Genomic DNA, 10,516 nt, shown 5'->3' with positions numbered 1-10,516 from the left:
ATGCATGCAGTGATACCGTTCGAGATCAGCATGGTCAGTTTACATGCAAACCGAATGTATAATTATTAAGTATACACAGTCCCGTAATCTTTGCTTCTGCTCAGCCTGACCACGAAGCATGGCCCGACGGGTAGAGCACCACACCCGAGCATTCGCCCAAAATACGAAACATCCTCTTCCGCTCATCTTCGATCCAGCACGCAGCTGACGCGTTCAACACTCCGTTTTGCAATCTCAAACGGTACGATTTCAGGCATCCATTTTGTCCCCATGGCTCCGCTGGTTTTCACCAGTCGCAAGAGTTTTGAAAATCTACGAGTCTGATATCATCCTTGCCGTTGCAGCGATACGAAGACCATAAGGCATCGCACGATGGTGATATTTCTTTTGAATATCCCTTCCTTGCATGATCATGATGTCCTGGATAAAGCAGTTGGAGCCCATTTTATTAGTTGCGGGAACGAACAAACGACTCAAGGCAGTCCAGACTTACTCCATGAGACAGAGTAAAGCTCAAAGCAACCTCGGCATTAGATGTTCCATTGGCTCGGTTGACGACTTTAGGACGAAACGATATGTCGGCCGGACTACCGAGACACAAAGAGGCCACCACGGGACCAAGACCTACCAAAAAATTCAGCCTTCGATCATGCATGAATTAGTTCAGCTGCGATCAGCTTTTTGAGTCAGTAAGGCGACCGACCCACCTGGCTCCCCATCATCGTGCCAGCCCATTTTTTGTCCTTCGCGGTAGATGACACTGAGAATCTCATTGAATTCCGTGTCTGCTTTCAGCACATCACTGGTGCCGCTCGAAATCCTTTTGGGATTTATAAGCCACGGGTCCCACTAACAGAATCAGCTCACAAGTTTAACGCAGCCATAACACAAGATGGAGATTGGTCGAATGGAACGGACAGCGTGTCTACATTATATTTGTATGGCGCTCCACTGTTGACTGCAAAATGCTGAGCCAAAAGAGCACCTTTAACTACAAACCGTAAGTTTATGGCCTTCTGCTCTATACCATACCGCTTACCCGTGTTCTGACAACAGTGTCAGCTATATTTCAAGTGCACGTGAATCACAACATACCGCTTTCAGGGCTCTGCGTTGAAAACAGAAGCCTCTTGCCGCTTCTATCTGGTAGTCATGGAACAATTTATCGGCAACTATCCGATCATGAGATATTACATGGTATACGGTACCCCTAAAATTATCAGTTCAGCTACTTTTGGGGAGGAACATACATTGGCTTACGCATCGGGAAGATCATAAGCGATAGCTATATTTTTCATTGAAGATAGCATCATTATCCTCCCTGTATGCATTGTCATAGCATCTCCCATAAACGGTGGAAAATGGAAAGATAGACCGGACAAAGGCATGCTTTCGTTACGGCTAAGGGGAGCGAATAAGTTCCCACAATTTCGGCACTCCTTTACATTTTGATAAGCATATAATAGCGTTCCCTAAAGGCGAAAACTCACCCAAACTTCCCATTTATACCTGCAATTAGCTCTTTCACAATCCGTGCACACCCATCCCTTCCACAAAGCCCTCCCTCCCAGATTGGCTTTACATTCCGCTCCTTCAGATATACTCTCATCTAAAGTTGGAGGAACAAGATCATAAGGAAGGTTCTCAAGAGATTTTGGGGTAGGACGTAGTAGAAGAAAAGAAGGATTGAGTGTGAGAGAGAACCCGGGAGGTATAGGGAAAAGGCCATAAGCAGTGCGAAGCAGAAAAAATGCTGGACAGCTAGGCTTGACACAGATCTGGCCTTCTTTATAAATCATGGGCGTTTTTTGATGGCAATTTGGGCAGACAAATGTATCATATAAATGACTGGTTTGTAATCAGCTTAGTAGCGTGACGCAGTTGATTCGATGAATGAAAACACACATCGATGGTTCTTCATCCTGATCCGTTACTGTTGGCAGGCAAGAGGTCATTTCTTCATCTCCTCTAGGCCATTTGCCACAGCCTTCTGCAGAATAATACATAAGCTTATCCTCAAAACCACTCGAGCAATCTCGCCGCATAATGTCATTATTGGGCGAGAGATGATCTGGCGCGTTCAATATAAACCCAGAATTCACGTGTCGAAGAGGCTCGACAGGAATAATGAGCCTTGCTGCAGCCCCGAGACCAGACGGACCTTCCTCATGTACATTTGCGCATCCGGGGGTTTGTGGGACCGTAGTTGTCGGTGTATTTTTTGGTGAAGTACCAAGGTTCAGTGAAAGGTCGCTTTCACAGTCCCACCAAGGTTCCCCTTGATTTTTGACCCAGTCGAACCGTATTTTATACCTATGAAAGTAATCCCTGTCTCTAGGAGGCAAAACTCCCTTACCAACGGGTTCAGCTTCTACCCAAGTGTAGGAGATCCAATACCTTTCGATGTTGTGGTTAACGAGGTACGCTGTCGCTAATTTTTCACAGGGTATGCCTTACCATCCCAATACCACATAAGCACAATCTAGCTTCCATGGCAGCTGACGATAGCCTTCTCCTGCAATCAAAACCAAAGGCGTCCGTCTCTCAGCAGCTTGAAGAAGTGTCTCTATTCGAGCATTAAGGGGTGATTGATCTGTTTGCAAGATCGGGGGACCTTGTGTGCCGTCAGGTAGCTTCGCACATATGCATTGTCCTCCACTGGCCCGTACCGGTTAGCTATCACACAAGAACAGTCCATCAGAGCGAAACACACCCATGTGAGATAATGACTCGCCCGTTATCTGCCCAGACATCTCGACTTCGCCCCCCCCCTTGGAAGTCAGCAACAATACACGACAATGCCGAATGGATAACAAGAATTATTTACGGGGCAGGAAATGCCTCCAACAGATAACCATATGCAACCTTCTTATACATATATAAACCTGATTGAAATGATCGGTAGTAAGGCAATGCTTCGCACAATTCTTGTCGTGACTACAACCCTTGTCAGCCCTCAAGGGTTCGTAGCCAAGGTAAAAGATTATTACTTCAGCCCATACAGGCGGCCTCCTTGTAGGAGCTCTGTCTTTGCCTTTGACAAGAGATTTTGGGACCGGGGGTGCAAGGCCTGCCACAATCCGCATGACTTTGCAGAAAGTGCTTGACTTTATCTTGAAGCGATCGGTATCTTCATCATCAATTCCCGTTTGATTGTCAATGCTGATCGGAGCATGGTTATTAGAGTCCGACATGTCCATCCTGTGGACATTGTCATTTACTTGAAAACTCCTGGCGAGTATGACAGCCTGACATACGATGGACGTAATGATGATTGGTGAGCTAAGTTAGCGGGAGAAATGATTGTTCCTGCAATCGGGAGAGTGGAATGTGTGCAGAAGGGCATATTGAGTTATTGCCAGGGGGTCATGATGCCTCCGGAAGGAAGTTATCGAGAGGGATGGACTGAGCTGTTGAGCATGAAAGCGGCTGACAACATGCAAAACAAGTCGAAAATCAATTGGAGCGAATGAACTACTTACTACTCGTACTGTCTTGCAATCACTCTTTATTTATGGCCGGCTACCGGTTGTACTATGTTACTCTTGAGAAACCTCTAAAACAAGTCAAGTTGTCGTCATCATTTTTTTTGTACGACACAACAAGATCAATAATTATTAATGTTGGGCGAAAAGAAATGACATGCAACAAGCAAGAATATGGCGTTCGCAGAGCGCTCATGGGCGCTGAAAGATAAATGTTTCATATGATGCAAGGACCAAACATTGAATTGCTATCGTCAATGTCCTGTGACACTAGATAATAGTACAGATTAAACTCCCCACTACTTTGCTCACTGACCAAAGGACCGAGTTATTACTACTCATTAGCAAGGCTCCTGGCCTCTATCCAACTATCGTCCGGACGTTTTACAAGAGGATACTAGCAACAAGAGCGAGGGCACCCATAGAGATACCCAAGATATCGCCACTGGCAGTCATCTTCTCGGCCCCAGAGCTAGAGCTGGAAGTGCTACTAGCAGAAGCGCTGGCACCGTCGGTAGAGCTAGTGCGGGAGGCACTACCAGAAGCAGAGCCAGCAGCTTCTCCGGTGGCAGTAGAGGTGCTAGAAGCGGTAGAAGACGAGGAAGAGTTGTTGGAAGCGGAATCGTTCAGACCAGTTAAGGAGTAGCCGAGCTTCTCCCAAGACGCGCTAGAAGAAACGGTGTAGTCAGACTGGACGGGGTTAGACATGTAGTAGATGCCACCGGCAGCGTCAACTTGGACGATGGCATAGGGAGAAGCGGCATAAGCTGCTGTGGAATCTTGAGATGTAGGAGCGGGGAGAGTTTGGGTAGAGTTGATGAGGTCAAGACCGAAAGGAGCGTCAGAAGTGACAGAGTAGTTACTAAGATCAGTCCAGTGGGTGACGATGTAGGTATCGGAGAAATCGTCAGGAATGAAGACCATTGAGTAAGGAACGTTGTTGTCGACGTTGGGGATGGAGATGGCCTGACCGACTGTATCGGGGAATGCAGTGCCACTGAAAGCCTGAGCTTCCGGTTGAAAGTAGGCGTAGTGCACCACGAAAAGGTTGGCCGAGCCAGCGGCGGTCCCCGGCACACCAAAGAAGAAAACGTGATTGGCAGCTTGGGCAAGAGTGGCAGTGTAACCGTCGACAGAAAAGCTGGGGTCCGAAACAGCCTCCCATCTGAGGGAATCGCTTGAGGCGGAATTTGTTATGCTACTCAAATCGAGCTGGTAAAGGCCGGAGTCGGTGGTAAGGGTGAAGAATACATTGGTGTCGTGGTCGAGCACGGTAGATGAACGAGAATTTCCAAGATCTGAAGGGGTCCTTGAAGTACTTTGAGTAGACCAAGAATCATCCGCAAAGTCGTACACGTAGATGCTCTGTATACGTTACTAATTAGCGACGGGACGACAAATGTGTTGACTGCGGCGCTTAGACCACTTACGCTCAGATCGTCGCTGTCGCCGCCAATGACGTACATAGCATTGTTGGTTTGGGAGAGAATACATTGGGTATTGTTTCCTGTCCATGGGCTGATGCATGGTCAGAGTTTCCCGTTTTGGGTCTTTTACAAGTCGAAGAAAAACTTACGGGCGGCCAGAGGTAGACAAGGGAGTCGTGCTTGGGGCTACGAATGCTGACGTCAATATTTACTCTATGCTCAAAACAATTTATTCGCCAGAACTACACTTTACTCACAGCTCCAGGTGCTATTGTCCCCGATCTTTACATCCTGGTCGCCTCCGAAAGCATACAAGTTCCAAGACGAGTCAAACTGGACGCAAGGGACGGCATTCGCCGCGATGGTGGAGAGGAGAGAAGCGAGAGCAGCGGCAGCGAACATGCTGTGAAAGAATGCGGAACAATGATTAGGGGAATGTATAGGCGGGCTACGGGGAGCTGTGGGGAGAGGAAGTGCGTCTTAAAAATCTAACAAAGGAGCGGAGCGATGGTGAATCGGAAAGATGCCAAAATTACCAACTTTATACGCAGCAAAAGTGGCCCTGCCGCAACGAAATTAAAATATCGCGCCAGGGCCTGCACAGCGAAAAAAAGTCAAGCGTCGTCGCGTCAATATCACTATCCAGGCACGGACAACATGACAGCGCCCAGGCGGATCCGACAAATCGCGATTCGTTCTTCCCGCGGCTCGCGTCGTCGTATGCCGTATCTTGCGGAAAAACCATTCAGTTCGTTGGATCGGGACAGTCCGCAACGTGCGTCTCCACCAAATCAGTAACGCCGAGAGTGGCACATCCAGCGGCGGATGCCCTTGTGCTTTCTCCTCTCCGCCCTCAGTTCAGGTCCAGTGCTTTCTGTTGTTGTTTACGATCGTCCTTCTCGACTTTTTTCTCCAGCCGCCACAATGTCTGACCCCACCTCCATTGCCCAGCAGTTCACTCGTGAGTACATGGAAGTTGTACTGGTGCCTTACAGAGCTGACATGCACAGAGTTCTACTACCAGCAGTTCGACTCCGACCGTAATGGTCTTGCGTCTCTTTACGTGTGTTGGCTCTCCTTGTAGCAACTTTTCGCTCTGAACACTGACTTTTAAATCCCAGAGGGACACATCTATGATGACCTGGGAGTCTACTCAAGTACAAGGCTCTGCCGCGATCACAGAGAAGCTCGTCGTAAGCAACTGTTTAATGTTCTCTATGTTTTCTAGATTACTTATCAAACAACGCGTTTTCGAACTTTTGCCAATTTATTCATCTCGCAGAGCCTTCCCTTCCAAAAAGTCCAACACAAGGTAGTTACCATCGATGCCCAACCATCTTCTCCCCAGGTCGCCTCTCTTATCGTGCTCGTCACCGGACAATTGCTTGTTGACGACGGCCAGAACCCTCTCCAATTCACTCAGGTCTTCCATGTGAGTTCCATTCCTCTGATGTTAAGCTCGGAAGATTATTGGCTGGGGGTCCGTGGAAAGGAATGCAAAGTTTTTGTAGCAAGTGGTACGAAATGTGCACTCTACTGACAAAATTACTCAATTAGTTGATACCCGAAGGGGGCAGCTACTTCGTCTTCAACGACGTTTTCAGGCTGTGAGTTTTTACATGTTCTGCTTGTTGCGAGAGAAAGTTCTAAATTACCATTGCAGCAACTACGGATAAGCGGTGTCTTGTTACAGGAGTGGGATGTAGGAGGATCCGTGGGATCAGACCTCTTTATTACGAATCAATGCACATAATATATTCTACAAGAAGCACGGACAAGCAATCGGTACCATCTACAATCCGAGCGTCCATCAATCTTATCGATGTCCCATACATGTCTATGATTCCTCTTCCTGCTGATTTTGTCTCCAGTTCTCCGCCCATTGCGCTATCCTCCTGACATTTTCTTCCACTTCTCCATCATCTTTACCCTCACTCTGAAGTTGAACAACGATCTCCTCAGCATAGGATTCACGAGTTTCATTGAGACAAGTCATCATGATCTCCGCGGTAATATTTTCGGAAATCTTGTTGGCAGGGTAGTTACTGTATATTCATAGCGAGATTTCAGCGATATTCAATGAAGCATAAATGAGACGTGTACGCACCGTGCGGTCAGGCGGTCATGCAGGATACCGTTGTCGCAAGTGAGAACGACCGCGAGGTCAATCCATCGCTCGGGGAAAAGCGAGGGATCATGGTGATCAATAACAAACCCTGTAAGATTACCATGTTCGTTTATTAACAAAACGCACCCTGGGTATAACACTAAATAAACTTTGAACATACCAGTCTCAGCCGGTCCATCTCTTGGATTCACAACTTCCTCCATCCAATCTAACAATCTCTCTTCGTCAACAATCCAGCACTTCCATTCCTCATCCCATCCTTCATGAAATCCGTGTTCCTTGACGATATCTCCAATGTTGAGGTGTTTCATGGGTATAGGCGAATCGGCCTCCGAGAGCTCAGATACTAAGAGTTGGGAGTGCAAAGTCTTGCCGGTACCTGGGGTGCCGGTTATAAGGACGATGGGAAGTGCGCGGGGGTGGTGGGTGGTCATATTCAAGCAGATTAATTTGGCGTTTTGTCTTAAGCGATAGTGTTGATAGAAGGAGTGATCAATTATTGAGATGTACTACAGGCTTATGCGTTGTTTGTCTAATAGAGTGCGGAAGATGATCCAAAAGAAAAGTACAAATCTAGCAAGTGTCTTGTTGGACATAGCAGATATGTAGAGCAGCAGGAAGGATGAACTTTTTCGAACCAAAGCGGCGAACGCCGCTACATACTACTTCCATCCATTCATCTACAGTACTAATCGTACTTCCTTGTCCTATTATCATTGTCTTTTTTTTGGAACCGATTCTTGGCACGCGTAGCCCGTAAAGTGAAAGATTCATATAATACGTCGCAAGAGCGTAGACCACGCTCTAATATGTGATATGTGACAATAAGACTATATACGTTAAAAGTCATGCGGATCATGAAAAGATTTATATGTGAAGGAACAAACTATCTCCTTCAACCTCCGACCGCTGGTTACTCAACTCCGTCGTGAGAAGTTTCCTAGCCCATAAACATTATCGTTGTCACACCACTGAACTCCCCCCCCTTTCCAGTCCTGCGATCCTCATCCCATCTACTTCAAGCCCCAATGCTCACTGTACATCGCGGACTGATTGCTGTTCTTCACAAACTCTTCGCTCCTCGCGAGCATCGTCTCAAGATGCTCATCCGTGCTATAATTCTGCTTCGCAACCTGTATCCACTCTTTCAAAGTCTGTGGTAACCCTTGTTTCCCATCAGGCAGCCCAAGGAACGCTCGACGGAGAGCGTTGAGCGTTGTGAGGGTTACGCATTCGCGGAAGAGGACGTCGAATAGGCGGTGGTATTTTCGACCTGTTCGAACGAGATCAGCCAACTCGGGTCGGCCTAGATCTCTATAAGCTTCAATCAGGGCGAGCTCGCGGACACCGAGGGCGTTTAGGCCTTCAGAGTACTTGTCGTCAGGAAAGCAGAATGGGGCAGCGAATGCACCGCCTTTGGACGTGAGGGTAGCCCTGATTTACAATGTCAGGATTGATGAGGGAATTTGACATAATGGATTCATAACTTACCATTTCCAGTCAATGATCCCAGTGATTGCCCCACCACTTGTCACCCGTATGCAGTTTGTGTCATCCTCATTATGGCGAACATACCACGGACCCTTGTCCAGCTCGGCACAATTACTGACCAACGACCGTACTTCTAATAATACCAAGTAATGTAACAGTTCTCTTGAAGGTTTGTAACGAGACCTATTTAGCGTTTGCTGTAGTCTTACGTCAATGATAGCAAGATAAGCTTCTTTGGCAGTACGGAACGGGCCGAGGAAATAAGGAGGATTGTCAATTGTTGTCCGCTTTTCGATGAAGGGTCCCACAGTAACGTCGCCGTCTTCAGTGAGGGTGAGAGAGCCCATTTGGTTGAAGTGGACTTTTTCGAGGCCAATCATGAATTTGGCATAATTTCGAATGAAGATCTTGGTTTGTTGGTTAAATGGTTCTGTCCACAGTGTATATATGGTACAGTCACCTTGAGGAACGAATTCTTGATAGAAATATGCCAAGGACTTGGATACTGCTCTGGGTCAGCTACGACTCACACAGAGGTACGACGACGGTACGATGACACCTACATTGACTATCTTTAGGTCTTTCCCATGTTCTCGGTACCGCACAACCTGCGTCCTCTAATGCCCGGGCTGTAGCAATCTCGCTCTCCAAGCTGGCCGTCAGCGCCTGAGGGGGCAGGTATTTTTTCTGCTTTAACCGTATCCGCATAGCCCACCGTTGCCCATCTGCAAAGCCCAAAACGATATGATAATTGTAATTTCCACACAGACGTGGAAGCTCCTGCCATATTTGAGGTTTGCCAACATAGTTGCAAATGTGCCCAGGAAATATAGACTCGACTTCGTGTTTGATAGCGTGGACATCGAGGTACCGCAAGATTTCAGACACCTTTCATGGGTCAGTATGATTCGTTTTGTTTTGTTCACCTTTCTGAGTTACATACCTCGGGTTCCTTCTCGAATTCGAACCCGTCCCTATTTGTTTCGGGGTGCGACGCGGTCAAACAGGGATGAGAAGTCTCGTTCTCAAAATGGGACCAGCAAAAGCTCAGTTTGCAGAAACGGCAACGGCTGTTCACCTTGATGGCGTTGTCGGTGCAGCCAGTCTCGTCGCACTTGGGCACCACCGACATGATGGTGTGGTAGCTGGTAGTTGCCGGTTGAATGGTGTACTATGTCCCTGTGGGATGCCGATAGGATACTTGCAGGAGGAGACAAAATATTGTGGAAAAAGAGAGAGGATTTGTGAGGAAAGGCCGTTGGGTATATGAATGAAGCGTGAAAATGCAGGGGAAGAGGAAGGCGGATGGGATGGCGCTGCAGGAGGTGTTTCTGCTGACTTGAAAGTATACAGGGGGTCCTTTGGGCAGTCCTTCGACTCGTTACTCCTGACGCGTTGAAACTGCTTTTGCCCGCCGGCGGTGACGTATCTGTGGTCGAAAGGGTATCAAAGACGAGAACGGTGCTTCCTGCAGGTATATTCGACAAGTGAGGGCGGCTCGCTGCTAATGCGTGTTATATTATACTATCGCAGGTGAAAGATATTAATAGTGCAGGAAGATTTTTGGTACGGTGATGACTCGTGCAGGCGTGCGGGCCAAACACAAGAAGGCACGTCCTTTCCTCCAGTAGTGCAACTTCTTTCTCGGCAGGTCTTGCGTCATCGTGCTGTATGTGCAGGCTATGGTTTGTACGTTGTACTCACTCCTTTTATGCTGCACACGCCTTCTTCGCTCGTACAGCCCATAATTTTCATTCTCTATTTTGGTATGGGCATCCTAGTTGCGCATGCGCTCGATCTTTCCAGTAGACCGCCACCGTAATCCCTAAAAATGCATGGAGATAACGATAAAAGATGAATTGCGGGACCCCGCAGGGACACACCTCTTTTTGAATACCACCACAAGCCGCCCAGTCCGAGCTTGCCGACAAGTTATCAGCCACCGCTGTCACATCATCCACTTAGAAACTAGGCATTTCGAGCCA

The 10,516-nt window shown here is 47.7% G+C and overlaps 5 protein-coding genes across 5 annotated transcripts; 1 reads left to right on the top strand and 4 right to left on the bottom strand.

Annotated features, from left to right (window-relative positions):
* Window positions 1-3: 3 nt before the first annotated feature.
* On the bottom strand, window positions 4-3,554 carry CNH02375 (hypothetical protein). The gene is made up of 14 exons (XM_024658683.1): window positions 3,258-3,554; window positions 2,991-3,201; window positions 2,828-2,937; window positions 2,714-2,758; window positions 2,458-2,658; window positions 1,906-2,397; window positions 1,491-1,848; window positions 1,261-1,439; window positions 1,096-1,210; window positions 1,040-1,046; window positions 868-991; window positions 708-820; window positions 494-624; window positions 4-420 (listed from the first exon to the last, which is right to left on the bottom strand). Exons 1-14 carry the CDS (start codon window positions 3,344-3,346, stop codon window positions 313-315), a joined length of 2,283 nt encoding a protein of 760 aa, XP_024514600.1. The 5' UTR covers window positions 3,347-3,554; the 3' UTR covers window positions 4-312.
* A 169-nt stretch (window positions 3,555-3,723) lies between these two features.
* Window positions 3,724-5,451, bottom strand: CNH02380 (hypothetical protein). Its single transcript, XM_572413.2, has 4 exons — window positions 5,170-5,451; window positions 5,062-5,098; window positions 4,916-5,003; window positions 3,724-4,850 (listed from the first exon to the last, which is right to left on the bottom strand). The coding sequence occupies exons 1-4, from the start codon at window positions 5,312-5,314 to the stop codon at window positions 3,870-3,872; spliced, it is 1,251 nt and encodes a 416-aa protein (XP_572413.1). The 5' UTR covers window positions 5,315-5,451; the 3' UTR covers window positions 3,724-3,869.
* Window positions 5,452-5,816: 365 nt separating this feature from the next.
* Window positions 5,817-6,676, top strand: CNH02390 (nuclear transport factor 2 (ntf-2), putative). The gene is made up of 6 exons (XM_572414.2): window positions 5,817-5,873; window positions 5,923-5,975; window positions 6,034-6,105; window positions 6,195-6,344; window positions 6,470-6,519; window positions 6,576-6,676. The coding sequence occupies exons 1-6, from the start codon at window positions 5,837-5,839 to the stop codon at window positions 6,586-6,588; spliced, it is 375 nt and encodes a 124-aa protein (XP_572414.1). The 5' UTR covers window positions 5,817-5,836; the 3' UTR covers window positions 6,589-6,676.
* On the bottom strand, window positions 6,659-7,625 carry CNH02400 (conserved hypothetical protein). The gene is made up of 3 exons (XM_572415.2): window positions 7,201-7,625; window positions 7,020-7,128; window positions 6,659-6,957 (listed from the first exon to the last, which is right to left on the bottom strand). Exons 1-3 carry the CDS (start codon window positions 7,472-7,474, stop codon window positions 6,750-6,752), a joined length of 591 nt encoding a protein of 196 aa, XP_572415.1. The 5' UTR covers window positions 7,475-7,625; the 3' UTR covers window positions 6,659-6,749.
* A 171-nt stretch (window positions 7,626-7,796) lies between these two features.
* On the bottom strand, window positions 7,797-10,116 carry CNH02410 (expressed protein). The gene is made up of 4 exons (XM_572416.2): window positions 9,475-10,116; window positions 9,095-9,419; window positions 8,532-9,036; window positions 7,797-8,474 (listed from the first exon to the last, which is right to left on the bottom strand). The coding sequence occupies exons 1-4, from the start codon at window positions 9,661-9,663 to the stop codon at window positions 8,054-8,056; spliced, it is 1,440 nt and encodes a 479-aa protein (XP_572416.1). The 5' UTR covers window positions 9,664-10,116; the 3' UTR covers window positions 7,797-8,053.
* Between the last annotated feature and the right edge of the window lie 400 nt (window positions 10,117-10,516).

The sequence above is a fragment of the Cryptococcus neoformans genome, assembly GCF_000091045.1.
Source record: "Cryptococcus neoformans var. neoformans JEC21 chromosome 8 sequence".
NCBI classification, from domain to species: Eukaryota; Fungi; Basidiomycota; class Tremellomycetes; order Tremellales; family Cryptococcaceae; genus Cryptococcus; species Cryptococcus deneoformans.
Note: the sequence above shows the minus strand (reverse complement) of the source record. Positions and strands in the feature narration are given on the sequence as shown.

Coding starts and splice junctions, on each gene's coding strand:
- CNH02375 (XM_024658683.1), bottom strand. CDS start 3,346: ATGCCCTTCTGCACACATTCCACTCTCCCGATTGCAGGAACAATCATT. Junction 625..707: donor GCACGATGATGGGGAGCCAG/GTGGGTCGGTCG, acceptor ATTTTTTGGTAG/GTCTTGGTCCCGTGGTGGCC. Junction 421..493: donor GCTTTACTCTGTCTCATGGA/GTAAGTCTGGAC, acceptor TGCTTTATCCAG/GACATCATGATCATGCAAGG.
- CNH02380 (XM_572413.2), bottom strand. CDS start 5,314: ATGTTCGCTGCCGCTGCTCTCGCTTCTCTCCTCTCCACCATCGCGGCG. Junction 5,099..5,169: donor GGACAATAGCACCTGGAGCT/GTGAGTAAAGTG, acceptor CAGCATTCGTAG/CCCCAAGCACGACTCCCTTG. Junction 4,851..4,915: donor GCGACAGCGACGATCTGAGC/GTAAGTGGTCTA, acceptor TAACGTATACAG/AGCATCTACGTGTACGACTT.
- CNH02390 (XM_572414.2), top strand. CDS start 5,837: ATGTCTGACCCCACCTCCATTGCCCAGCAGTTCACTC. Junction 5,976..6,033: donor ATGGTCTTGCGTCTCTTTAC/GTGTGTTGGCTC, acceptor TTTAAATCCCAG/AGGGACACATCTATGATGAC. Junction 6,345..6,469: donor AATTCACTCAGGTCTTCCAT/GTGAGTTCCATT, acceptor TTACTCAATTAG/TTGATACCCGAAGGGGGCAG.
- CNH02400 (XM_572415.2), bottom strand. CDS start 7,474: ATGACCACCCACCACCCCCGCGCACTTCCCATCGTCCTTATAACCGGC. Junction 7,129..7,200: donor AGATGGACCGGCTGAGACTG/GTATGTTCAAAG, acceptor GTAATCTTACAG/GGTTTGTTATTGATCACCAT. Junction 6,958..7,019: donor CATGACCGCCTGACCGCACG/GTGCGTACACGT, acceptor ATGAATATACAG/TAACTACCCTGCCAACAAGA.
- CNH02410 (XM_572416.2), bottom strand. CDS start 9,663: ATGTCGGTGGTGCCCAAGTGCGACGAGACTGGCTGCACCGACAACGCC. Junction 9,420..9,474: donor AATTCGAGAAGGAACCCGAG/GTATGTAACTCA, acceptor GACCCATGAAAG/GTGTCTGAAATCTTGCGGTA. Junction 9,037..9,094: donor AAGACCTAAAGATAGTCAAT/GTAGGTGTCATC, acceptor GACCCAGAGCAG/TATCCAAGTCCTTGGCATAT.